The sequence below is a fragment of the Oncorhynchus tshawytscha genome, linkage group LG30 (assembly GCF_018296145.1).
Source record: "Oncorhynchus tshawytscha isolate Ot180627B linkage group LG30, Otsh_v2.0, whole genome shotgun sequence".
Taxonomy (NCBI): Eukaryota; Metazoa; Chordata; class Actinopteri; order Salmoniformes; family Salmonidae; genus Oncorhynchus; species Oncorhynchus tshawytscha.
In genome coordinates this window covers 2,523,089-2,549,679 of record NC_056458.1, presented here as the reverse complement: position 1 = coordinate 2,549,679, position 26,591 = coordinate 2,523,089, and the positions used below count along the sequence as shown (strand labels likewise).

General features: G+C 41.0%; 1 protein-coding gene across 4 annotated transcripts in view; it reads right to left on the bottom strand.

Annotated features, from left to right (window-relative positions):
* LOC112229004 (LHFPL tetraspan subfamily member 6 protein) overlaps positions 1-23,915 on the bottom strand; it is a 63,755-nt gene extending 39,840 nt beyond the window's left edge. The window contains exons 1-2 of one of the 4 annotated variants that reach the window (XM_024394869.2): positions 23,481-23,915; positions 22,462-23,042 (exon numbers count right to left, since the gene is read on the bottom strand). In XM_024394869.2, coding sequence (XP_024250637.1) covers positions 22,462-22,846 — 385 coding nt within the window. In that variant the 5' untranslated portion in view covers positions 22,847-23,042; positions 23,481-23,915. The remainder of the gene's footprint in view (positions 1-22,461; positions 23,043-23,480) is intronic. The other 3 variants (XM_024394866.2, XM_024394870.2, XM_024394867.2) reach the window with 3 other exon arrangements.
* Between the last annotated feature and the right edge of the window lie 2,676 nt (positions 23,916-26,591).

The following is a 26,591-nucleotide window of genomic DNA, read 5'->3' as shown; positions in this document are numbered from 1 at the left end:
GTGAGAGAAAGACTCTCATATCATACCGTGGAGTATGGTTCAACATATTTACAACATTAGATAGTGTTGATACAACACAGGATATCCATCAAGTAAACAATGTCTATACTGGTTCACAGTGGATATACTGTACATTTCTGATTTGGAACATATTGTATATACAACATTCTTGTGATCCTAGATGTATCAAATGCTTTGGACATTCCAGCACATTGCAGAACTGAGTTACTGCACTTGCAGATAATACAATTACAAACATTGTGTCTGATTGGGATGTTTAGTTAGTTTGGGCTTGAAGCAGAGGTTCTCCTGGTATGTTGCATACTGTAGCTCCTTGGCAGTCAAGTGAACTAGAAATCACATTTCCTTAAACACTTTGGGTGGAGGCCAGAACTTAAAGTTTAGACAAAAAGCAGTAGGGCAGGATGGGGTAAATTGAGCCATTTCTTTTTACAATCAGCATCAATCTGTCAAGAGAAATATAGTATTTTTTCTAACAAGGATATCTACATATATTTCAAGATGTTGTGTATCCCTGGAGATAAATCAGAATTCATGTAAACATTACAGTTTGAAAACATAGCTTGTCCAAAACAGAGTTGTCTCGGGTATGGCCTAAATTGAGCCGTGGGACAGGGTAAGTTAAGCCACCTACACATTTCTGTAATGAATTAAATTACAAATCACTTTTAATCTTTTAATAATTTTAATCACACACATATTTTAACACAGGCTTAACACCTAACAAACACTTTGCACTTTTTATACACTTTTAACATAGGCCAGGCCCTGTTGTTGCATCATATTTCATCGGTAAGCCATGCATTACGCCTGGGAAGAAAACAATTACATTTTCTCAACTTGCCACTTGCTCAACCATTAGCTCAACTCACCCAAAGGCAAATATTTTGACTATATTAGCCAACACAGCTACAAGGATGCACTTTCATGCTAGGTTTAGGTTTAGGACTTCATATTGAATCTTATAGAGACCCCAACTGATGTATAGAACAGTCTTATAATTATCTACTTTGGTTTAGATATCATGAAACCTTGAACACAAATGAATTTATGTTTTTTGGACCTAACCTGCCTACCACTTTTCCTGTGGTTTCTTCCTTCACAAACTCCATGAAATGACGGCCACTTCCTAAATATTTGGTCAAATGATAATTTTTTTTGTATGGTTTCCTAGAAACAAGGGTGGCTCAACTTACCCAACTCTCCCCTACAGTAAGGTACTACCCAGAAATTATTTTAGATCAATATAAAAATGGCTGCATTGGGCCTTTAGGTAGGCAGGAATGAGCTAAGTTACAGCTTCATATGTTGATTTATTCACTGTACCCTAGTCAGTGTAAGATCAGCTTTAAGTTCATCATAATTTAGCTTGTAAGAGAAAGTCTTGAGCTGCACAAGCATGGCACACTAAAAAAGGTCCAATGCAGCCATTTTTATCTCAATATTAGAATTTCTGAGTAACAATTAAATACCTTACTGTGATTGTTTTCAGTTAAAATGGCCAAAAAGAAACAAAAATATCTTCTTAGCTAAGATCAATTTCTCAAGCAAGAAGTTTGCTAGGAATGTCTGGGACTGGTCTGAGTGGTGAGGGGAAAAAAATGGCAGAGAAGTTTGGAAATCTCTTTCTTATTGCTATATTAACTCATTACTGCATGGTGATGTCAAAAAAGGCTGACATTTCAGGTGGTCTTTTCAAACAGACCTGACACTAAAAGGGCATGGTCATATTTTATTTCAAATTTCACAGTATTATTCCAATCTCATAGTGTGGAAATGTACACTGAGTGTATGAAACATTTAGGACACCTGCTCTTTCCATGACATGGACTGACCAGGTGAAAGCTATGATCCCTTATTGATGTCACCTGTTAAATCCACATCAGACAGTGTGGATGAAGGGGAGGAGACAGGTTAAAGGATGATTTTTAAGCCTTGAATCCATTTTTTTCATTTATCCTTCACTTAACTAGGCAAGTCATTTATGAACAAATTCTTATTTACAATGGCGGCCTACCAAATGGCAAAATGCCTCCTGCTGGGACGGGGGCTGGGATAAAAATGTAATAAAAATATAGGACGAAATCACGACAAGAGATACCACACCACTACATAAAGAGAGACCTAAGAAAACAACATAGCATTGCAGCAACACATGACAACACAGCATGGCAGCAGCACAACATGGCAGCAGCCCAACATGGTAGCAGCACAAAACATGGCACAAACATTGGGCACAGACAACAGCAAATAAGGCAAGAAGGTAGAGACAACAATACATCACGCAAAGCAGCCACAACTGCCAGTAAGTGTGTCCATGATTGAGTCTTTGAATGAATAGATGGAGATAAAACTGTCCAGTTTGAGTGTTTTTTGCAGCTTGTTCCAGTCGCTAGCTGCAGTTGAGACATGGATTGTGTGTGTGTGCCATTCAGAAGATTCAGAAGATTTATTGTAAGTGTGTTTGAACGAGGTATGGTAGTAGGTGCCAGGCACACCAGTTTGTTTCAAGAACTGCAATGCTGCTGGGTTTCTCACGCTCAACAGTTTCCCGACCAAAGGACACCCAGCCAACTTGACAACTGTGGGAATCATTGCATTCAACATTGGCCAACATGCGCCAGCATCACAGCTTTCCACACCTTTAAGAGTCCATCTCCACACAAAAAAATGAAATAATGTATTTAACCTTAATTTAACTAGGCAAGTCAGTTAAGAACAAATTCTTATTTACAATGATGGCCTACCCCTCTGCAAATTGGGGGGGGAGGTGCAACTCAGGAATAGGAAAGTGTTCCTAATGTTTGGTATTCTCACTGTATAGAAAACACAGGAAAAATCATGTTTTTGACGCCAATGGGTCTTTAAGGAGGCGAGAGTAAGAAAAAGGGAGCAATATAGACTTATGGTTGTGGGTTTAAGAGGGAGAGGGATATAAATGATGTAGGATTAAAAAGACAGCAAAGGATGAGCTTTAGAGAAATCAGAAGTGGGAGAAGAAACGGTAGCAAGAAAAACAGCAAACGTGTGCTACGTTTGTGTAAAGCCTGTCGCATGCATCCCAGTCGAAACAGTTTGAGCATATATTATGATGACATTTTTGTTCGTTTTGATGTTAGGCAGGGGGGGGGTTGTCGGCTGTTTGCGCACACATTTTTTCTTGAGGAAAGTCGAAGTTCGGTAGCCGAAGTCTACGCCCTTTCATTGGTGATCGGTCAACAGTAGGGGTGGGAAATGTGGACGAGATTCTTCAATTAAGTGTTTGTTGTCATTTAACGAGAGCACAGCAGCAGCTACGCCCTACTGTCTGCAGTGCACTACTGGATTTCATGAAGTACTGCACCAAATATCTTAGCTATCTTAGCTATTATTATTTTGAGGAAGCATTACTGGCTATGTTGTTGCACGGTGGCTCAAGAGGGATAAACAGCAGCAATATTGCAGTTTTTTCCCAAGTTTTTCAAGCAAAGGTCTTTAGGGAGTATGCGAGCACATACAGTCGTTCACCTAGTCAAGTTCTGCTAGGTGCAAACCGAACCTATGGATGAGGATGACTCTTAAGAATCCACCCCTTTTTTTCAATTTTCGCCTAAAATGACATAATCAAATCTAACTGCCTGTAGCTCAGGCCCTGAAACAAGGATATTCTTGGTACCATTTGAAAGGAAACACTTTGCAGTTTGTAAAAATGTGAAAGAAATGTAAGAGAATATAATAGATCTGGTAAAAGAAAATACAAAGAAAAAAACAAACATTATTTTGAAATGCAATATAAAAAAAAATGAAATGCAAGAGAAAGGCCATAATATAATATTGCAGCCCAGGCGCAATTTAGATTTGTATGTGTATGTGCACCCCTACTCTGTCCCTGACCACAGGGTAAGAGAATAGTAGTCAACCAACCCAGCACCATTCCATTTAGCCTTCTAGAACCCCTACACCTACAGAACACTGACCGCAGAGTAAAGAACTTCAGACAGTCACCAACCAAACTGTTATTACCAAGGAGAATAAAACATCTACTGTGATTGGCTTATGAAAGCAGGACAGTGTGCGCAGCAGCAGTGTTGACAGACAGTCATGAGGGGAAATGAGAAAGTTGGTCACGAGGCAATTTACAGCTGTTAATTATGCAACGCAACCACTCTGCATATTTAACAACCTGCCTGAGAGGCAGTGATTTACTCCATATTGGATTGGATGTCTAAATGACTGTACTGTGGTGTGTGTGTGTGTGTGTGTGTGTTTGTCCGGTTCACTTGCCTGAGTGCGTATTGGGTTAGGATTCTGAACAATGTCTGAGACTTACCTCCTTGTCTGAGACTAACCTTGACAGCTGTAGAGAGAAAGGGATCAACTGAAGTAAAGTTGTCTATTTGCAGGCTATAATATAATGAAAGCCAATAGATTTTCCATAGAAGGTGGTTGGTCAGAGGAGGCATAATGCCACTGGCATGTCCGTGAGGCTGGAGAACAAAGGAGACTGTGTAGCTTTCAAAGATCTCCCTCTGGGCTGAATCCAGCCTGCCAGTAGCCCTACTGTGCCCCTGGACTAAACAGACTGGTTCTAATACATGTGCCATGCTCTCTGGACTGAACCCTTTTACAGTGACTTTTACTTGTTAAGATGGTTCTAAACGTCCCAATTGGTGATGTTTGTATAATTCAACCAGCAAGTAACTGGAATTTAAGCAAAGGTGATGATGCAATATTTAAAAAATATCTCTGAATCTCACATTTCCATGATTGCTACAAGTTGGCCTCATTGCTGATGTATTCCCATAAAGACTGTTGATAAAAGGGTGGATTGGAATCTGTCTTAAACCTTGGGTGTTTGTGTAGTGATTATATCTTCAGACTTTCACAGAGTCTGCTCAGGAATGACGGTATTAGCAAACGCAAGATGTTGTCTGGGGAATATGTTCAGATTAAACAGAACCAGAATGAGGCAGGGAAACACTCAAAGTGAAAAACATGTCAAGGATATAAAAACCTATAATGAAAGATCTTATCAGCACAACAGATCCGTTTCTTCTTGCCAACTGATTGCTAAAAACTGCAAAGCTAAATCATTTGGGGATGCGGTATTGTGAGTGTACCCATAGATATCAGCTTTCCCTGCACACATAAATGAATTGACAAGATCTAATGTCTGATAGTGAAAATGAGAGCAGTTGCAAGCAGCAGCCAACTAAAACAGTATATAAAAGCCCACCCTAAGCACTGGAGCATTGCCTGCCCTCACAGCCACATAGCAAGGCAGCATAACCTATTATGTGGCCATGGAAAGTGGCAGCTGTAGGTGGCTTTATTTTCTGGAGTGGTGAGATGGTGGGGGTGGCAGGGAGGGTTTAGAATGTCCTGCACTCTGACATTCTATGTGAATTCCAAGGCATTACAAACATTCCGTAGGCAGACTCAGAGGCCCCTGACAAGCTCTCCAAAACCCACAAGAATGGAAAGGACAGTGACACCATGACACACATGCATATGGAAAGTATTCAGATCCCTTTACTTTTTCCACATTTTGTTACGTTACAGCCTTATTCTAAAATTGATTAAATAGATTTGTTCCCTCATCAATCCACACACAATACCCCATAATGACAAAGCAAAAACAGTTTTTTTTAAATATCACATTGACATAAGTATTCAGATCCGGGGGGCAGTACTCAGTACTTTGTTGAAGCACCTTTGGCAGCAATACAGCCTTGAATCTTCTTGGGTATGATGCTACAAGCTTCGCACACCTGTATTTGGGGAGTTTCTCACAATCTTCTCTGCAGATCCTCTTCCAGCTCTGTCAGGTAGAATGGTGAGCTATTTTCAGGCCTCTCCAGAGATGTTCAATCGGGTTAAAGTCCGGGCTCCGGCTGGGCAACTCAAGGACAGAGACTTGTCCCAAAGCCACTTCAGAGACTTGTCCCAAAGCCACTCCTGCATTGTCTTGGCTGTGTGCTGAGGGTTTTTGTACTGTTGGAAGGTGAACCTTCGCCCCAGTCTCTGGTTCTAAATGCTCTGGAGCAGGTTTTCATCAAGGATCTCTCTGTACTTTGCTCCATTCATCTTTCCCTTGATCCTGACGAGTCTCCCAGTCCCTGCCACTACAAAACATCCCCACAGGATGATGCTGCCACCATGCTTCACCATAGGGATGGTGACGGGTTTTCTCCAGATGTGACGCTTGGCATTCAAGCAAGAGAGTTCAATCTTGGTTTCATGAGACCATAGAATTTTGTTTGTTATGGCCTGTGAGTCTTTAGGTGCCTTTTGGCAAACTCCAAATGAGCTGTTTAAAATGTTTTATTTTTTTTATTTCACCTTTTGTTTAACCAGGTGGGCTAGTGGAGAACACGTTCTCATTTGCAACTGCGACCTGGCCAAGATAAAGCAAAGCAGTGTGACACAGACAACAACACAGAGTTACACATGGAGTAAACAATAAACAAGCCAATAACACAATAAACAAGTCAATGACACCTTAGAAAAAAGAAAGTCTATATACAGTGTGTGCAAAAGGCATGAGGAGGTAGGCAATAAATAGGAGTGAATAATTTAGCAGATTAACATGAGTGATAAATGAGCAGATGAGGATGTGCAAGTAGAGATACTGGTGTGCAAAAGAGCAGAAAAGTAAATAAAATAAAAACAGTATGGGGATGAGGTAGATAGATTGGGTGGGCTATTTACAGATGGACTATGTACAGCTGCATCGATCGGATAGCTGCTCAGATAGTTGATGTTTAAAGTTGGTGAGGGAAATAAAAGTCTCCAACTTAAGCGATTTTTGCAATTCGTTCAAGTCGCTGGCAGCAGAGAACTGGAAGGAAAGGCGGCCAAATGAGGTGTTGGCTTTGGGGATGATCAGTGAGATATACCTGCTGGAACGTGTGCTACGGGTGGGTGTTGTTATCGTGACCAGTGAACTGAGATAAGGTGGAGTTTTACCTAGCATAGACTTATAGATGACCTGGAGCCAGCGGGTCTGGCGACGAATATGTAGCGAGGGCCAGCCAACGAGAGCATACAGGTCACAGTGGTGGGTGGTATAAGGTGATTTGGTAACAAAACGGATGGCACTGTGATAGACTACTCAGCAAACTGGATGCAGAGTATTGGAAGCTATTTTGTAGATAACATCGCCGAAGTCGAGGATCGGTAGGATAGTCAGTTTTACTAGGGTAAGTTTGGCGGCGGAGGAGGAGTGGCTTCGGTCTGGCCACTCTACCATAAAGGTGTGATTGGTGGAGTGCTGTAGAGATGGTTGTCCTTCTGGACGAGTCTCCCATCTCCACAGAGGAATTCTGGAGCTCTGTCAGAGTGACCATCCGGTTCTTGGTCATCTCCCTGACCAAGGCCATTCTCCCCCGATAGCTAAGTTTGGCCGGGTGTCCAGCTTTAGGAAGAGTCTTGGTGGTTCCAAACTTCCTCCATTTAAGAATGATGGACGTCACTGTGCTCTTGGGGACCTTCAATGCTGCAGAAATGTTTTTGTACCCTTCCCCAGATCTGTGTCTCAACACAATGCTGGCTCAGATCTCTACGAACAATTCCTTCAACCTTATTGCTTGGTTTTTGTTCTGACATGCACTGTCAACTGTGGGACCTTAAATAGATAGGTGTGTGCCTTTCCAAATCCTGTCCAATCAAGTTGTAGCAACATCTCAAGGATGATCAATGGAAACAGGATGCACCTGAGCTCAATTTTGAGTCTCATAGCAAAGGGTCTAAATACTTATGCAAATAAAAAATAAAACAACTTTTGTTTTGTCATTATGGGATATTGTTTGTCGATTGGTGAAAAAAAATTATTTCATAAATTTTAGAATAAGGCAGTAATGTAACAAAATGTGGTAAAAGTCAAGGGGCCTGAATACTTTCCGAATGCACTGTACGTTGAACGCACACACAGGTACGCACACACACAGACAGGGCTACATTATACACTAGGGTTGGACGGTATCCAGATTTCCATACCTTCATGCCTGTGCCATCCCAGGATGTACGGTATTACCGGTAGTGGACACAAGGGGTGCTATTTATATTTTATTTCTAAAAAAAAAAGTCACGTACCAGAATGCTAATAAAATGTTAACAAGTACTAAGGAATCCTCAGAGCAGATGCTAGGTAAATGCTAACGAGTGCACACAAATATTTATTACTAGGACAGACAACCCAGCTCATGAAGTTATGAAAGTATCTCAAACGCAGTTTGCAGCACACACAAAACAAACATTTTCTTAATCCAGGAGGGAATTTTCTCTGCTTCTGTTAGCAAGAAGCTTGATCTTCCAAGCTAACATTAGCCACTTAGCTAACATTAGCCAGTGAGCAAAACTCAGCTGGAGAGAATTTATTTGGCACATCTTAGATATATAACTATTAAATTAACTTCTTGGTGACAGGGGGGCAGTATTGAGTAGCTGGAAGTGGGAAATCTTGAGGTTTGTAGTTTCATTTAAGTGGATAGGCAATCACTTAAATGAAACTACAAACCTCAGATTCCCCACTTCCTGGTTGGATTTGTCTCAGGTTTTCACTAGCCATATGATTTCTGTTATACTCACAGACATCATTCAAACAGTTTTAGAAACTTCAGAGTGTTTTATATCCAATACTACTAATAATATGCCTATATTAGCATCTGGGACAGAGTAGTAGGCAGTTTATTCAATATGCTGTGTCTATGGGGTCAGATTGCACTTCCCAATGCTTCCAGCAGATGTCAACAGTCTTTAGAAAGTTGTTTGAGGCTTCTATTGTGGAAGGGTGTCGAATAAGAGCTGTTTCAACAAGTGGACTAGGCTGAGGCCAATCAGTAGTTTACTGCGCGGTCACGCGGGCGCGTTGTTCCTTCTTTTTCCTCTGTAATGAATACCCTATGGTCCAGTTGGAATATTATTGAAGATTTATTATAAAAAGACCCTAAGGATTGATTGTAAACATTGTTTGACATGTTTCTACAAACTGTAATGGAACTCTTGACTTTTCGTCTGGATTTTGCGCTCACATTGTGCCTTTGGAATAGTGAACTAAATGCGCGAAAAAAACAGAGGTATTTGGACATAAATATGGACGTAATCGAACAAAACAAAAGGTAAGGGTAAGTGAAAATTTATAATGCTATTTATGACTTTTGTTGGCTCCACAATTTGGCGGGTAACTTTATGGCTTGTTTTTGTGGTTGAACACTGTTCTCAGATTATTGAATATTGTGCTTTTGCCATAAAGCTTTCATTGTAAACCCAGTGTTGAGGATCAGCGGGGTGGAGATGTTGTTTCCTACACTCACCACCTGGGGGCGGCCCGTCAAAGTCAAGGATCCAGCTACACAGGGCGGGGTCGAGACCCAGGGTCTCGAGCTTAATGACGAGTTTGGAGGGTACAATGGTGTTAGATGCTGAGCTGTAGTCGATGAACAACATTCTTACATAGGTATTCCTCTTGTCCAGATGGGTTAGGGCAGTGTGCAGTGTGATTGGGTCGTCTGTGGACCTATTGGGACGGTAAGCAAATTGGAGTGGGTCTAGGTTGTCAGGTAGGGTGGAGGTGATATGATCCTTGACTGGTCTCTCAAAGCACTTCATGATGACGGAAGTGAGTGCTACGTGTCGGTAGTCGTTTAGCTCAGTTACCTTAGCTTTCTTGGGTGGCAGGTAGCATAGGTTAGGGCATTGGACTAGTAACCGGAAGGTTGCAAAATCGAATCCCCGAGCTGACAAGGTAAAAATCTGTAGTTCTGCCCCAGAACAAGGCAATTAACCTACTGTTCCTAGGCCGTCATTGAAAATAAGAATTTGTTCTTAATTGACTTGCCTAGTTAAAAAAATAAAATTAGGAACAGGAACAATGGTGGCCCTCTCGAAGCATGTGGGAACAGCAGACTGGCATAGGGATTGATTGAATATGTCTGCGCATGGTCTGTGCAGCCAGCAAGCCAGCTGGTCTGCGCATGCTCTGAGGATGCGGCTAGGGATGCAGTCTGGGCCAGCAGCCTAGTGAGGGTTAACACGTTTAAATATTTTACTCATGTTGGCTGCGGTGAAGGAGAGTCCGCAGGTTTTGGTAGCGGGCCGTGTCGGTGGCACTGTATTGTCCTCAAAGCGAGCAAAGAAGTTGCTTAGTTTTGTCTGGGAGCAAGACATCGGGGTCCGCGACGGACCAATCTGTTACGGCTTTCTTCCGTCGAAGGAGAGTCGGACCAAAATGCAGCGTGGTTAAATTGAGACATCTTTAATAACGATGGAAACGAACAATACAAAACAACAAACGGAAACATGTGAAAACCTATACAGCCTGTCTGGTGAATACAAACACATTGCGACAGGAACAATCACCCACAAACACACAGTGAAACCCAGGCTACCTAAATATGGTTCCCAATCAGAGACAACGAGAATCACCTGACTCTGATTGAGAACCGCCTCAGGCAGCCATAGGCTATGCTAGACACCCCTACTAGCCACAATCCCAAAACCTACGAAAAACCCCCATACATAAACACAACACAAAATAAACCCATGTCACACCGTGGCCTGACCAAATAAATATAGAAAACACAAAATACTAAGACCAGGGCGTGACACAATCTTTATCTCCTAACATATTTGCACAAATTGACTGTAGGTATTTCCTTAAAAAGTTGATACAAAACATAAGTTTTGGCCACCCACGAAATACATGTATAAACTGTTAAATACATGACACATGAGATATGAGCAAGCATACAGATACTGTACATATACCATTTACTACAGTATATACAATCCCCCAAACACGTGTACAGTAAACTGCCTACTCTTGAATCTGGTGCCACCAAGTCTCCTTTTGCATCTACAACTCTCTTTCTTATTGGTCTGTTAACTAATTTACTGGCTGGTGATGTCACTAGGCAGGCCAAAACTCCATTCCACCAAAACATGCTTAAATTTCAAGCGGTCTTTTCAAACAGCTCTTACACTTAAGACTGCGAAATGGTCATTTTCACAGTATTATTCCAACCTCAGTGTGGAAATATCTATCAAATACAGGGAAATCAAGTTTTTGACTGCAATGGGACTTTAAAAAAAACACACCCTAAAAATATCTACAATATTGACATTGTAAGGCACTGGAAGAACTTAAACCAATAAGAAAGACATTTACAAACCTTTCTGCCATTAACAGCTAGTTTTCAGTTTTCCCCTCCCCACTCAAACCACTCCCAGACAGTCCTAGCAAAATTCTTGCTTGAGAAATTGCTCTTTGCTAAGAAGCTCTTTTTGTTTCTTTTGGGAATGGAAAAGGACCCAAAGTACTCAGATGTACCCTGCCTGGTCAGTTGGCAAGACAGCACAAACAGATCTGGGATCAGGCTTGCTTCAGAGAAGGATCGCTTCAGAGAAATTACCGGTGCTTAATGGTCCAATGCAGCTGTATCTCAATATCATATTTATTAGTAACAATTAAGTACCATACTGTGATTGTTTTTGATGATTAAAAAAAAGTACAAAAATTAGCTTAGCTGAAAGTGTCTGGGAATGGTCTGAGTGGGGAGTGGAAAACTAGCTGTTTATTTATTTACTTGAAATTTTGCAGGATGAAATCTCTTGATGCACCATCTAGTTTCCAAGAGTGTCCAATTTTTTTAAAAACTAAACAAACAACACTTAATAACAAGAATAATATGGCAATTACTGTCTAATAATAATAACAATGAACAAATATTAATAATAAAAAATGTATATTAACAGCTGTTACTGGGAGAGAGGTTTGGAAATCTCTTATTTGTATAATATCATGATTTTCACAGTATTATTCCGACCTCATATTGTGGAAGTAGGGCTATACATAAAACATAGGAAAAATCACATTTTATGACTGCCATGGATGTTTAAAGCCCCCATGCAGTCTTTATTTATTAAATCACTGTATGTCTAATTTAAAAATATATATTTTATTTCATGAAAATATTTTTTATAAATTTACACCGAGCCTCCTTTTGCCATTGAAATGCTCAGTCTGATCGTGTGGGCATGTTGATAGAAATGTGTATATATTTACATACAAAGCCCTGATTTGGCGGATAGGATCATCTAGACTCTAGACCTACCTCACTTACCCATTCAAAGTAGGAGGATACATATGCAAACAAAAGATTACTGGTCATTAGTCAGAATAACCAGATCAGATTGTGATGTCATGCTGTGGGTCAAAAACTCCATCCCACCAGAACAGTCTGAAATGTGTCCCTTTTTTTATTTATTTCAAAAAGCTCTATCAGGCAGTATCATAATTTTCACAATTTCAGTGTTATTTCGACCTCAGTATTGGAAGTATATATTTTTTTAAACACATGAATATCACGTTTTTGACTGCACTGCTCCTTTAATATACACACCCATTCAAAAGTTTGGGGTCACTTAGACATGTCCTTGTTTTTGAAAGAAGAGCACATTTTTTGTCCATTAAAATAACTTCAAATTGATCATAAATACAGTGTAGACATGGTTAATATTGTAAATGACTATTGTAGCTAGAAAACAGCTGATTTTTTATGGAACATCTACATAGGCGTACAGAGGCCCATTGTCAGCAAACATCACTCCTGTGTTACAATGGCACGTTGAGTTAGCTAATCCAAGTTTATTTTAAAAGGCTAATTGATCTAATTAATTGATCATCATTAGAAAACACTTTTGCAATTATGTTAGCACAGCTGAAAACTGTTGTTCTGATTAAAGAAGAAATAAAACTGTCCTTCTTTAGACTAGTTGAGTATCTGGAGCGTCAGCATATGCGGGTTCGATTACAGGCTCAAAATGGCCTGAAACAAAGAACTTTCTTCTGAAACTCGTCAGTCTAATCTTGTTCTGAGAAATGAAGGCTATTCCATGTGAGAAATTGCCAAGAAACTGAAGATCTGGTAAAACGCTGTGTACGGCTCCCTTCACAGAACAGAGCAAACTGGCTCTAACCAGAATAGAAAGAGGAGTGGGAGGCCCCAGTGCGTAACTGAGCAAGAGGATAACTACAATAGAGTGTCTAGAAACAGACGCCTCACAAGTCCTCAACTGGCAGCCTCATTAAATTATACCCGCAAAACACAAGTCTCAACATCAACAGTGAAGAGGTGACTCCGGGATGCTGGCCTTCTTGGCAGAGTTCCACTGTCCAGTATCTGTGTTCTTTTGCCCATCTTAATTTTTTATTTTTATTGGCAGGTCTGAGATATGGCTTTTTCTTTGCAACTCTGCCTAGAAGGCCAGCATCCCGGAGTCGCCTCTTCACACTGTTGACGTTGAGACTGGTGCGGGCCTCTGTACGCCTATGTAGATATTCCATTTAAAAAATCTGTTTCCAGGTACAATAGTTATTTACAACATTAATGTCTACACTGTATTTCTGATCAATTTGATGTTATTTTAATGTACATTTTTTGCTTTTCTTTCAAAACAAGGACGTTTCTAAGTGACCCCAACTTTTGAACGGTAGTGTGTGTGTGTGTATATACACTGCTCAAAAAAATAAAGGGAACACTAAAATAACACATCCTAGATCTGAATGAATGAAATATTCTTATTAAATATGTTTTCTTTACATAGTTGAATGTGCTGACAACAAAATCACACAAAAATTATCAATGGAAATCAAATTTATCAACCCATGGAGGTCTGAATTTGGAGTCACACTCAAAATTAAAGTGGAAAACCACAGTACAGGCTGATCCAACTTTGATGTAATGTCCTTAAAACAAGTAAAAATGAGGCTCAGTAGTGTGTGTGGCCTCCACGTGCCTGTATGACCTCCCTACAACGCCTGGGCATGCTCCTGATGAGGTGGGGGATGGTCTCCTGAGGGATCTCCTCCCAGACCTGGACTAAAGCATCCGCCAACTCCTGGACAGTCTGTGGTGCAACGTGGCATTGGTGGATGGAGCGAGACATGATGTCCCAGATGTGCTCAATTGGATTCAGGTCTGGGGAACGGGCGGGCCAGTCCATAGCATCAATGCCTTCCTCTTGCAGGAACTGCTGACACACTCCAGCCACATGAGGTCTAGCATTGTCTTGCATTAGGAGGAACCCAGGGCCAACCGCACCAGCATATGGTCTCACAAGGGGTCTGAGGATCTCATCTCGGTACCTAATGGCAGTCAGGCTACCTCTGGCGAGCACATGGAGGGCTGTGCGGCCCCCCAAAGAAATGCCACCCCACACCATGACTGACCCACCGCCAAACCGGTCATGCTGGAGGATGTTGCAGGCAGCAGAACGTTCTCCACGGCATCTCCACACTCTGTCACGTCTGTCACATGTGCTCAGTGTGAACCTGCTTTCATCTGTGAAGAGCACAGGGCGCCAGTGGCGAATTTGCCAATCTTGGTGTTCTCTGGCAAATGCCAAACGTCCTGCACGGTGTTGGGCTGTAAGCACAACCCCCACCTGTGGACGTCGGGCCCTCCTACCACCCTCATGGAGTCTGTTTCTGACCGTTTGAGCAGACACATGCACATTTGTGGCCTGCTAGAGGCCATTTTGCAGGGCTCTGGCAGTGCCCCTCCTGCTCCTCCTTGCACAAAGGCGGAGATATCGGTCCTGCTGCTGGGTTGTTGCCCTCCTACGGCCTCCTCCACGTCTCCTGATGCACTGGCCTGTCTCCTGGTAGCGCCTCCATGCTCTGGACACTACGCTGACAGACACAGCAAACCTTCTTGCCACAGCTCGCATTGATGTGTCATTCTGGATGAGCTGTACTACCTGAGCCACTTGTGTGTTGTAGACTCTGTCTCATGCTACCACTAGAATGAAAGCACCGCCAGCATTCAAAAGTGACCAAAACATCAGCCAGGAAGCATAGGAACTGAGAAGTGGTCTGTGGTCACCACCTGCAGAACCACTCCTTTATTGGGGGTGTCTTGCTAATTGCCTATAATTTCCACCTGTTGTCTATTCCATTTGCACAACAGCATGTGAAATGTATTGTCAATCAGTGTTGTGGACAGTTTGATTTCACAGACGTGTGATTGACTTGGAGTTACATTGTGTTGTTTAAGTGTTCCCTTTATTTTTTTGAGCAGTGTATATGGCATTTGCCTGATCAGTTTGGATTCACCAAAACAAGCCACAGATCTGGTTTCTGGGAAAGAAACTCGTTTCTTGTTTTAGCAATTGATGAATGTGTTTTCCTTCAAATCTCCCCTTGTTTTGACAGGATGACCTCTCTTGGAGGATAATTGACATATTTACATGAGTGAGTCTCCAGTTGAGAAGGGTATAATTTCCACAGCAGCATGTTCAGTCTCTATTTGAGGAACCAGCCAATCCAGTCCATGATGTCTTCAGGTCACTGATTTACTCTACTGCTATTCCTTCGTGCGCTCTCTACCTCCCTCGCTCATTCCCTCTCTCTGTCCTTCTGTCTCTTTCCTCCCCTCCACTACCTATCTCTCCCTCTTTTGATGGACTGCCGGGCCATACATTAGGGAGACTGGAGGTATGGGGCCCTTTGTGGGAAATTAATGGGAGATTGATTGCAGAGAGAACAGTGTTATACTTAAAAAGACCAGAGTTTGGAGACCAGGGAGAAGGAAAGAGAAACAAGGGATTGGGTGGGAGATGAGCAACCACCTGGCACCTGTGGATATGTGGATATGTATGCTGTAGTAGATTGATAGAAGAACTGATAGACAGAGTGACAGAGACCAAACAGACAGACTGAAAAGCATGAAAATAAACAGACAGAATAATATGATTTTTTTGTTCCTTCTCTCGCACATCCAAGAGGTGAAATACTTCCAAGAGCACACATTTTGTGCTTTACCATACAATAATATATGATATAGCCTCTCAAGCGAATAGGATCAATTTCACCAGCTTTGGTTTAGCTTTTGGTTTCTGGATAACTCGTAAATTGTCTGAAACAGTGAAATATTACCTATGCAAGGCTCCATCTGAACCTCATCCTTCATACTGGGATTTAAAGCATGCAAAACAGAACAGAACATATAGCCCTAACCTGTCTAGACACAGTAGTGCTCAGTGTGTTGTGCTGAGCTGTGCTAGGGCTGGGTGATATGGCCAAAATATCATATCACAATATTTTCAATTTTTTTAATGGTATTTTAGGTTATCTTTCAATAATTTAGTTTTGATATCTCACGTGGGATTCACTGGAATCTCAGAAGCTCGAAGAACCAATCACACGTCTGTCGGATACAGATTGCTTTTCCGCTTCTTCTTCCTTTTGTCTCCTGTGGTAGCTAGCATCACTTTATTTCAATGTTAAGGATCTGCCCCTTTTATTCAATTTTCGCCTAAAATGACATACCCAAATCTAACTGCTCAGGGCCTGAAGCAAGGACATGCATATTCTTGATACCATTTGAAAGGAAACGTGAAATGAATGTAGGACAATATAACACATTAGATCTGGTAAAAGATAATACAAAGAAAAAAAAACATGTTTTTTTTTTGTTTTTTCATACCATCTTTGAAACGCAAAGAGAAAGGCCATAATGTATTATTCCAGCCCCATTTAAGTTCATAACTGTGCACTCTCCTCAAACAATAGCATGGTATTATTTCACTGTAATAGCTACTGTAAATTGAACAGTGCAGTTAGGTTAACCAGAATTGAAGCTCTCTGCCGATATCAGATGTCTATGTCCTGGGAAAGGTTCTTGTTACTTACAATCTCATGCTAATTGCATTAGCCTATGTTAGCGCAACTGATCCTGTAGAGGTTTTAAAGTGATACACCACTCTGTTTTATAATTTACTGTGCTACTTGCATCGGCTCTCTCCTTCTCTCACCAAGCCCCGGCCCCTGTCACTCAATGAGCGCAGTTGTTGTTGCTAGACCACGAGATCATTTGCCAACTGTTCACTCTTTAGTCTGCATGAATGCAGCAGATGCAACAATATGTTGATGACAACAATGCAGCTTTCCACTTTACTTCCCAAGAAGGAACAAATTCATTATTTAGGCTATATTATTTCAAGGCTGTACCCTACATAGAAATACATTGTGAAGCATTTGCGAGTGCGACACAATAGGCTGGTAGGGACATAAAGCGCTCAGCATTTAAACATGTTGTTGTATCAAATCATTATAGTCTATACATTTCACATATAGGCTGTGATTTACTTGAAATACTGAATGAACAAAAAAAAAATGACAATGCTTTTGAAATTATTTTTATAAATTCATATTTAGAAAGTTTTGGCCAGTCTGTGGCTTCAGGCTCGTGAGATGGCTCGAGAAGCGAAATTGTAGCGGACGAGAAGGCCTATGCTCCAGCCTTTGGGAATCTCGCTCCATGCTCCAGTCATAATGGGATCGCTCCGCTCCTCGCTTGTTACGTTACAACCTTATTCTAAAATTGATGAAATTGTTTTTTTCCCCACACAATCCCCCCAAAACAGATGAAGAAATGTTTTCACATTTATTGAAAATTAAACTGAAAAATTACATTTACATAAGTATTAAGACCCATTACTAAGTACTTTGTTGATATGAACTGAATAAACAGAAAATCGTTAGTTACTTAACAAGTGAATTTCCATGAAAATTGCACTACAATTTCCATGAAAATTGAGATAAAGTATTGTATCATTTCATAAGTGAGGATCTCTAAGAATCCCCACTGCTGGCATTATAGCCATTACCTAATGGAAGTGTATTTCTGAGCATGTAAGAACCACTGCATGGACCATAGAACAGAATTTAGAGGAGAATTGAGTAGGATAAACAGTCTCCCTCCTCTTTTATTAATAAATAATGAGGCGGACGCTGTGTTCTCAGAGAGCAAAATGTCGGGAGATATTTATCGTGCATGAAATGGCCAGTGGCCTCCTGAGAGAGGGGAGAGATACAGTATGTTTACATGCACACTAATAATTCAGTATTAAACTGATTGTGGCAGTAAGCCGAGTGTGGCAATAAGCAGAGTAAAGCGTTTGTGACTATCTTGATTGGTGTAAGGTAAAAATCTAGGTTAGCATACGCCAATTAAAACACCTGGTTTTCTGAGCAAATTTACAAATTATTAGGACATGTAAACAGCTTAATCAGAGTTCAAGAAGTTTATTTGATCTGTACATGTACCTGCACCAGTGGGGAAAGCCTCCCTCTTTTGCACGAGTGAAGCGAGTTCAGAAAAACATCTTAGAAATAGTTCACACAAACAAACTTAATATGTCCGAACTCAGCATCAAATAGGCTTTGCAAAAATAACATAGTTGCTTTGGTAGAACGTTTATTTTGATTGGTGATTTTCCGCATTTATTTCAGTCCCATCGGGTAGCCTGATTTCAGATGTGTCCATGTAAATTGGATTATTTGGGAAATTGTTGTTCTTGCAAAGTATGTAAACATTTTAAACAAACTATTACACTAATCTCACTATCCACAACAACTGTATTATTGTGTACATGTAACCGTACTCGGTGAGGTCCAAAAATATTTAGACATTAACACATTTGTTGTTGTTTTGGATCTGTACTCCAGCACTTTGGATTTGAGATGATACAATGACTAGGAGGATAAACTGTCAGCTTTAATCTGAGGGCATTTCCATCCATATTGGGTAAACTGTTTAGAAATTACAGCACTTTTGAACACCATGGCTATGCCTCCATGGGATGACAATGTCCCATCCACAGGGCACGAGTTGTCACAAATTGTTTGATGAGCATGACAACGATGTAAACCATATGCCATGGCCATCTCAGTCACCAGATCTCAACCAAAGATTGTCTATTATATTGACAAGACAGCTCTAACAATGGAAATAGATGTCCTCAAAGATAGAAGGCAGGCAGGAGAGATCAGGTGGGACCATTCTAGCCAATGAAAGAACAGATACGTGAGTGAACAGCAGGCCATGTTTGTATCTGTGCCACAATAGTGTCTGTGACAGCATGGGCAGCACCATTGAGGCCTAGTCCATTTTCTTCTTCATCGGCTGATTGCTACCAACTCATAGGAATCTCCACCCAGTTGACAACTTTAATAAATGGTGGAATCCCTCAATGGCAATATGTGTGGTAAAGCGCGTTATATCCAGTGGTGACCCGTCATTCAGGGCTGGTGGCCCACATTTCTTTGGGGGGGGGGCTTTCCCAGTATTGCATGTTATTTTGGCATTAATATGTGTCACATATCAGTTTGCAAACAATGTAGAAAAATATATATATATCATTGAGTTAATAAAGCCACATACAAACATGGTCTCTTTTTTGTTTTCTTGAGTAAGGCAGCCTATCTCAATGCTTTCTGTGGTGGTGGTGATGCAAGCCAGCAGAAAATACAGAGCGTTGCGGCGTGATTGGCTCACTGTTCTGTCACTCATGGGGACAGTACATCACCACCAAGTCTAAGGGTAGATCTACATTAGAAGTTCCCATCCAAGAAGGCACAATGTCATTTTCCACAGATAAAATGAAGTCAAATCACATAATAGCTAGTGGCTTTGATTGGACTGATCATGTCAATATCATACTTCAATATCTTAGCAAGAAGTTATCATCATGAATCAAGTCGACAATCTTCTGGCAAATTATTTTTAATCCTTGTCATATGAAGAGAAATAATGAAGAAATTATAAATAAAAAGTATCGGTGCTCATCGGCCATTGGGCATAAACAACAAGTTGGAAATCGCAAATTCAACAATGAGTGGTTTGGAAAGAATCAGTGTCTTGCAAAGCAATCACTAGCCTGCTATTCAGTGGATTGGCAGTGTGGTCACAAGTCTAAGATTAAAGGGTCTCTTTTCCTAGTTTAAAATTATAAACATTGAGCTGTCAATGAAGCATGATTTGTGCCGCTCCCAAAACAACAAATTCATTCAGAACTGCAAAATCTGACTTAAGTGAGTTCAAGACAACTGGGCACTTGGGAAAACTTTAATTCTGAGAATTGTAAATTCGGAACTCGGGCCCCTTTCTAGGTCTACGACCTGAAGATCACTGGCATCATCATGATTCTACCCCCCCCGAGTTCCCAGTTGTCTTGAAAGCACCATACCTTCACAGAATGCCAGACTTTGATGACAAAGTTTGCCCATGAAGGACCACCGCGCCACCCAGCTGTTCAAGTGAGCACAGCACAACAAGGTGAGTCCAAAAATGTCTTGTATGCTGCTGCATAAATTATGTAATATGCCAGGAAGATATGTATACTGTAGCTAAGTAATGGTATGTTGTGTAGTAAGCTGTTAGTAGCCCATGTGCCTCACCATAATAATTTGGTCCCTTTTCCCTACATAATTTCACCTACTGTTCTGACTTGGTGGTGCACATGTAGCCTATAGACTGTTTTTGAGAAATGTAATCATCGAACATTGTAAGAGCTTTCATTGTCTGTTTATATGCCCCCTTTATTTATCCTACGGTTCTGACTTGGTGTACAGGGAGAATACTAAGAACAGCCCATGTTCTGAATTCTGTTGGTGTACATTTCAAAAGTGCTGAACAAAGTTATTGACTACGTCCGTCTTAGCTCGCTCAATGTCTCTTATCCACTTGTCATCCCCTTATGCCATATGTTGTACACCTCGATTGTCAGTAGAAACCACATTTGTGTAAGCAAGTCAGCCATATCAGCTATGTTTTTTTAAAGGTAGTAAATGAGGCTGAATGAACTATCTTGCTGCCAGACAAGGCTCCGCTGATAGCCAGGTGTAGCAGTGGTAACTGCCGTTGGGACTGCTGTTGGGACAGCTTTATGTAGGCCCTAACAGTTTATGGGCACCGCTTGTCACCATTATAGTGCAATTAATGTGTTGTCTAGGTGGCTTTGCTGGCATGCATCCCACAAAATGATTTTTTTGTCCCACCAAGATTTACATGCTAAAATCGCCACTGGTTATATCCATGATGATTCCTCTATCTCTATGACAGAAGGCATAACTCCCAGATAAATTGTATTTTAACGTCGCCGAAACACCACGTGCATCCAGTAATATATCAATGCTAATATAACTTAACTCGATCAAATAAGCTTTACATAGCAAATTGGCAATTACATTTTTTTGTTGTCCAAATTCAATACTTTCTCATTGACCTCCACACACAAATTCCTCACTTCATGGGCTTATTTTTGTGGACAAATTTAGGGTGGAGTAAAACCTCTCACTTGGCCTCTTTCTCTCTGTCTCAACCCAATTGAACACTTATGGGAGATTCTGGACAGCGTTTTCCACCACCATAAAAAAAACACCAAATGATGGAATTTCTTTTGGAAGAATGATGTAACATACTGTAAGAATATGTTGAAGATAAATACACAACTCAGAGAGAGGACGAGAGGTCAAAAGGACGAGAGGTCAAAAGGACGAGAAGTCAAAAGAGTAATAACGAGTTTGACGTGTTTTTTCTGTAATAGGGTATTAATGAGCAATGGGTCAGAGACATGGGAGGAATATGTCTTCTGAAATAGGATACTTTGTTATTCGGCCATTGGCTAGTTTTATTACAAGAAATTCTAATTGGCTAGGGCTGGGTTATAAAACTACATGCGGTCCCTTTGTTCTGGGGAGAATCACTGGAGAGAATCACTGAGGACAGGGGAGCATGACCATCTACTTCCTAGCATGATTTGTCCTTTTTGAATAAACCTATTTTCCTCCCCCTGATTTGCCTTGCGGTCTGTGTTATTAAAGAATAACATAAATTGCTAACAATACCTCCAATGGAGTTCCAGACACTTGTAAAATCTATGCCAAGGGCACATTGCTGTTCTGGCCCAACATCCTATCCTAATAATGGAAACCCCATGTAGGGGTTTCCATTATTTTTGGCAGATGCGTGCAGATGCGTGTATATTTAGTATTATAGCTAATATTCTCATTGTCCCGGTTGTTTTCATACTTTTTATGTGTATCGCTTTAGCAACATTTACCTCGTCATTCATGCCATTAAAGCATACAGAATTTGAGAGAGACAGAGCGAGGACTCCGAGGCCCTGATATGCAAGCATGAAAAGGTCACACTAAATCAACCCCAGTCCCCCACACTGGCTGAATGAAAAGAGTGATCAAAGTCTTTATACAGATGGAGGAGAGGGGGATGAGTGCATGAGGGGGAAGAGAAGCAGTATGCTCTGATTTACTACAGAGGCCTTTCCTCTTATAGAGGAATTTTTCTTAGAGGACACACACCACATGTTCTGTGTGTTGCATCTGGGTCAGGAAGCCCCCGCCATCACCACCTCATGTCTCTCTCCTCAGACCCCCAAGGTCCGAAAAATAAGACAAAATAAGACAAACAGAGAAACCAAGAATAACGCTGTGGAGTCGTCGTTCAGCCCAGCTTCGTTCTATTAAACCATTCAACGATAACATTCTACACCCATTGGTGGAGGAGTCAGTCTACTCATTATTGTATCCATCCTTTCTTCCACCCATCCATCCTTCCACCCATCCAATCTTAACAGCGCTTAATGATTTTAACTTACCCCCTACAAACTGGATGCCCCCGGCCACCCGTCCAATGGTCCTGGAGATGAGGTCAGACACACAGCAGCCCATCAGGGCCGTGAGGGACACCAGGAGCAGCAGGCCACAGCCCACCCCTGTCACCACCGTACAGATCCTCCACTCCAAACTGGGGATACCCTGAAACGAGGCGTAACGCCCACACTGCTCCAGCATCACAGTGGCCTGGTGAACCTCATCACGCACCGGGTACGAGCACCGGCGGAAGGTCCCGAAAGAGACCGGTTTACCCATCTGGGACCCTAGGAGCCAGTATGGCATAAAGAAACCCACACAGGAGGCCGCCGCACACAGGAAGGAGAGCAGGGCCCACACCACGCCCGCACATGTCAGGCTAGAACCCATATCTCAGTATCTCAATGACCAGTAACAACGATGACCCAAATTTTTTGGTTTTTTTTTATCCCACAGAAGTTGTTTGCTTTTTATCAGCAGCTCTGTTGATGAATAATTCCCAGGCTAGCACCAGCAGTGTTCTTCGTCCAGCCTCTTCTCTGTACGATGACCCCTGGTGAGAGAGAGAGAGAGACATAGAGAGAGACTGAGTGAGGGGGAGAGAGAGTTGGATTTGAGGTACAGACAGGAAAAACAACTATACTGTCACTGGATACATGAAGGTTAAGGGATCATAAACTATGGACCTCACAATTGCAAAACATCTTTATAATTTGAGCTAAGACTTATTACAGTGCTATTAAATAATGCAAGTGGCATCTCTTGACTTTGTTAATGTGCCCTTAATTTCAACGGGTGATTCATTTTAACAATACATAGATGTAATTATTTACATAGGTAATAATTATAATAGCTTCCTACATAATTACAATACTGCATATGAGCTTTAAAATTCAGACCTGCTCAACCTTAGCCTACTAATAATAACCCAAGGCAATCAAGGCTATTCTTAGAATGTAATGGCCTGACAAGTCTGCAGTGTTTGTTCCCATATCAAAAGTTGCTAAGTATAAAAAATAATTACCTCTCATGCATAGATGTCCGTGTGTTCATAGATATTTCCTATTTCCTTTCATCTCAGCACCATAGGCGCTTAATTTCGAAGCAAACAGACATTGTGTCGAGCATTCTATTCTATTCTTGTAATGCAAGGGAAAGTTTTCAAAAATCTTACGTTTCAAATCCTCAACGTGATCCCAAACGTGTAGGTGAGAGGTCGATTTCAAAGTGCAATCTAATTGATAAAGAGAAGAGCAACACGACTTCAATAAAGTGCCCGCCGTCGGTACAGCTCTCGTTTATCGAAAAAAAGATATCCAATATGTCAAACTCGCTCAGTTACTGTAGGCAAAGCGGTCCGTGTTCTGGAGTTAACCGGAAACTGAAAACACCTCTGTCCCAATGCAGCGACCAGAGCAACATTCCTTGGCTTCGAAGTGAGTGACGACGACGTAGGCTTGAACACAATTATTCTGTGAGCAGCAGAATGTGGGTTGGTTCCTGTTTGCCTCCTGCGGTTGCAGCTTGGTCTCATAGACTAGACGTAACATAGTCCATTTAAATCCGGAACAATCAATTTCGTATACTGTAAATAACATTTGGTATGGTTACATGAGACAAAAGGTTATTTAAGGAAAACACGAACAGCCTGGTTTCAGACTAGACGTAATATAGTAAATCCAGGACAATCAAATGTATATAATATGTTACGTTTGGTATGGTTACATAAGACAGAAGGTTACTTAAGGCAAATACGAAAGGAGTTTGTTTGGTCGCAACCTAGTCCCAGAGCATTTCTTATTATTCTGTACATAAATCTGAGAAACTTCATTTAGTGTGATATGTTACATTTTGTATGGGATGTATTCATTTGTGGATGTCCATCACCCATTTTATATGATATGTTACAAATTACAATTCGTATTATATGTTACAAATTTGCAAAACGCATGATATGATATTCTAGCTAGGTGGCTAACGTTAGCTAAACTATGGGTTAGGGTTAAGTTTAGGAGTTAGGTTAAAAGGTTAAGGTTGGGGTTAGGGGAAGTGTTAGCGAAAAGGGTTAAGGTTAGGGGAAGGGTTAGCTAAAAGGGTTCAAGTTGGGGTTATGGGAAGGGTCAGCTAACATGGTAAGTAGTTGCAATGTATCTAAAAAAAAGTAGTAAGTAGTTGAAAAGTTGCTAGTTAGCAAACAAAGTTGTCCGTGATGAGATTCGAACTCGCAAACTTTTGGTACACCTGACCAATCACCCTACTTTTGTTTTGGAGTAAACAACCGTCTGTCTTATGTTACCACACAAAGCATAATACTGTATATTATACTAATTTCAGTATTTCTGATTTTACATGTACTATGTTACGTCTAGTCTATGAGACCAGGCTGAATGTAGGGGAATAGAAAACTAATGACCATCAATCTAATTATCTAATACACTCGTTCAAACAGGCATCACTGTCCACTCACGTTTATCAATCTAATGATCCAATAACTCGCATGTACACGCACGCATACACCAAGTTTACCCCTGTTAATGTCAGACTAAAGGCATACACTCTTCTAACCTTCTAACACACTCTTCTAATGGTGGGTTAAGAGCACAAACAAAAATAGTTTTGGGCACTGTCACTGAATGCGAAAAGAACTGGGGTTGAGTCCCTTTCAGTCTTCCACCCGAATTCGCCATACAACGTTCTACTGTGTAGCCTAGGCAAACTTGTAAAAAAACTGCATAATGGCAATTATTAACGACCTTATCCGTGGTGCTTTACCAACAGGAGTCCCATGTCAAACTACTCTCCAAATTAGCTACAATACTGCTATTTTGCAGCCTATTATAAACCTATAGTGACACACTATATCGAGTTCCCTGTAGGTTAACCTGTAGGATAATCGTACATTGCACAGTGGGCAAGTGAAAGTAAATTATAGGTATTAACGGCCGCGTAGGAATGAACAATGAAGCAGGGGTGCGAGGAGAGGCAACTCAGAAACACTCCTGCATGCGCAAAGCATGATCTGAGGCACTGTTTGAATATATTCATGGGTGGATTCTCCCTCTCTTTAAACTGTCAATGATCTAAATATAGGCCTATTAGATCAATTATGATAGGCTATATACAGTACCAGTCAAAGGTTTGGACACACCTACTCATCCAGGGTTTTTCTTTATTTTTACTATATTCGACATTGTAGAATAATAGTGAAGACATCAAAACTAGGAGATAACATTGAATCGTGTAGTAACCGAAAAAGTGTTAAACAAATCAAAAAATATTTTATATTTGAGAATCTTCAAAGTAGCCACCCTTTGCCTTGATGACAGCTTTGCACACTCTTGGCATTCTTTCATCCAGCTTCATGAGGTAGTAACCTGGAATGCATTTCAATTAACAGGTGTTCAAAACCTGAGGTGACAAGGTCGTTTTGTCCCTAAGCAAGGCATTAACCCACTGTTCCCCGGGCGCCAAAGACGTGGATGTCGATTAAGACTCCTCTCTGATTCAGAGGTTAAATGCGGAATACACATTTCAGTTGAAGGCATTCAGTTGTACAACTGACTAGGTAACCCACCTTTCCTTTCCTTTCCTTGTTAAAAGTACATTTTTGGAATTTATTTCCTTCTTAATGTGTTTGAGCCAATCAATTGTGTTGTGACAAGGTAGGGATGGTATACCGAAGAAAGTCCTATTTCATAAAAGACCAATTCCATATTATGGAGAGAACAGCTCAAATAAGCAAAGGGAAATTACAGTCCATCATTACTACTGGATCGGTGTCCCGAAATCGGGCTAGTTGTTGCTCAATATGCGATAATGTTTTTTTTATTAACATTTCTTTATTTCACCTTTATTTAACAAGGTAGGTCAGTTGAGAACAAGTTCTCATTTACAACTGCGACCTGGCCAAGATAAAGCAAAGCAGTGCGACAAAAACAACACAGAGTTACACATGGGACAAACAAACGTACAGCCAATAACACAATAGAAATATCTGTGTGTGCAAATGAAGTAAGGAGATGAGGCAATAAATAGGCCATAGTGGCAAAGTTTTTACAATTTAGCAATTTACACTGGAGTGATAGTGAGCAGATGAGGATGTGCTTCCGGCGCCGACAGAGATGGCCGCCTCGCT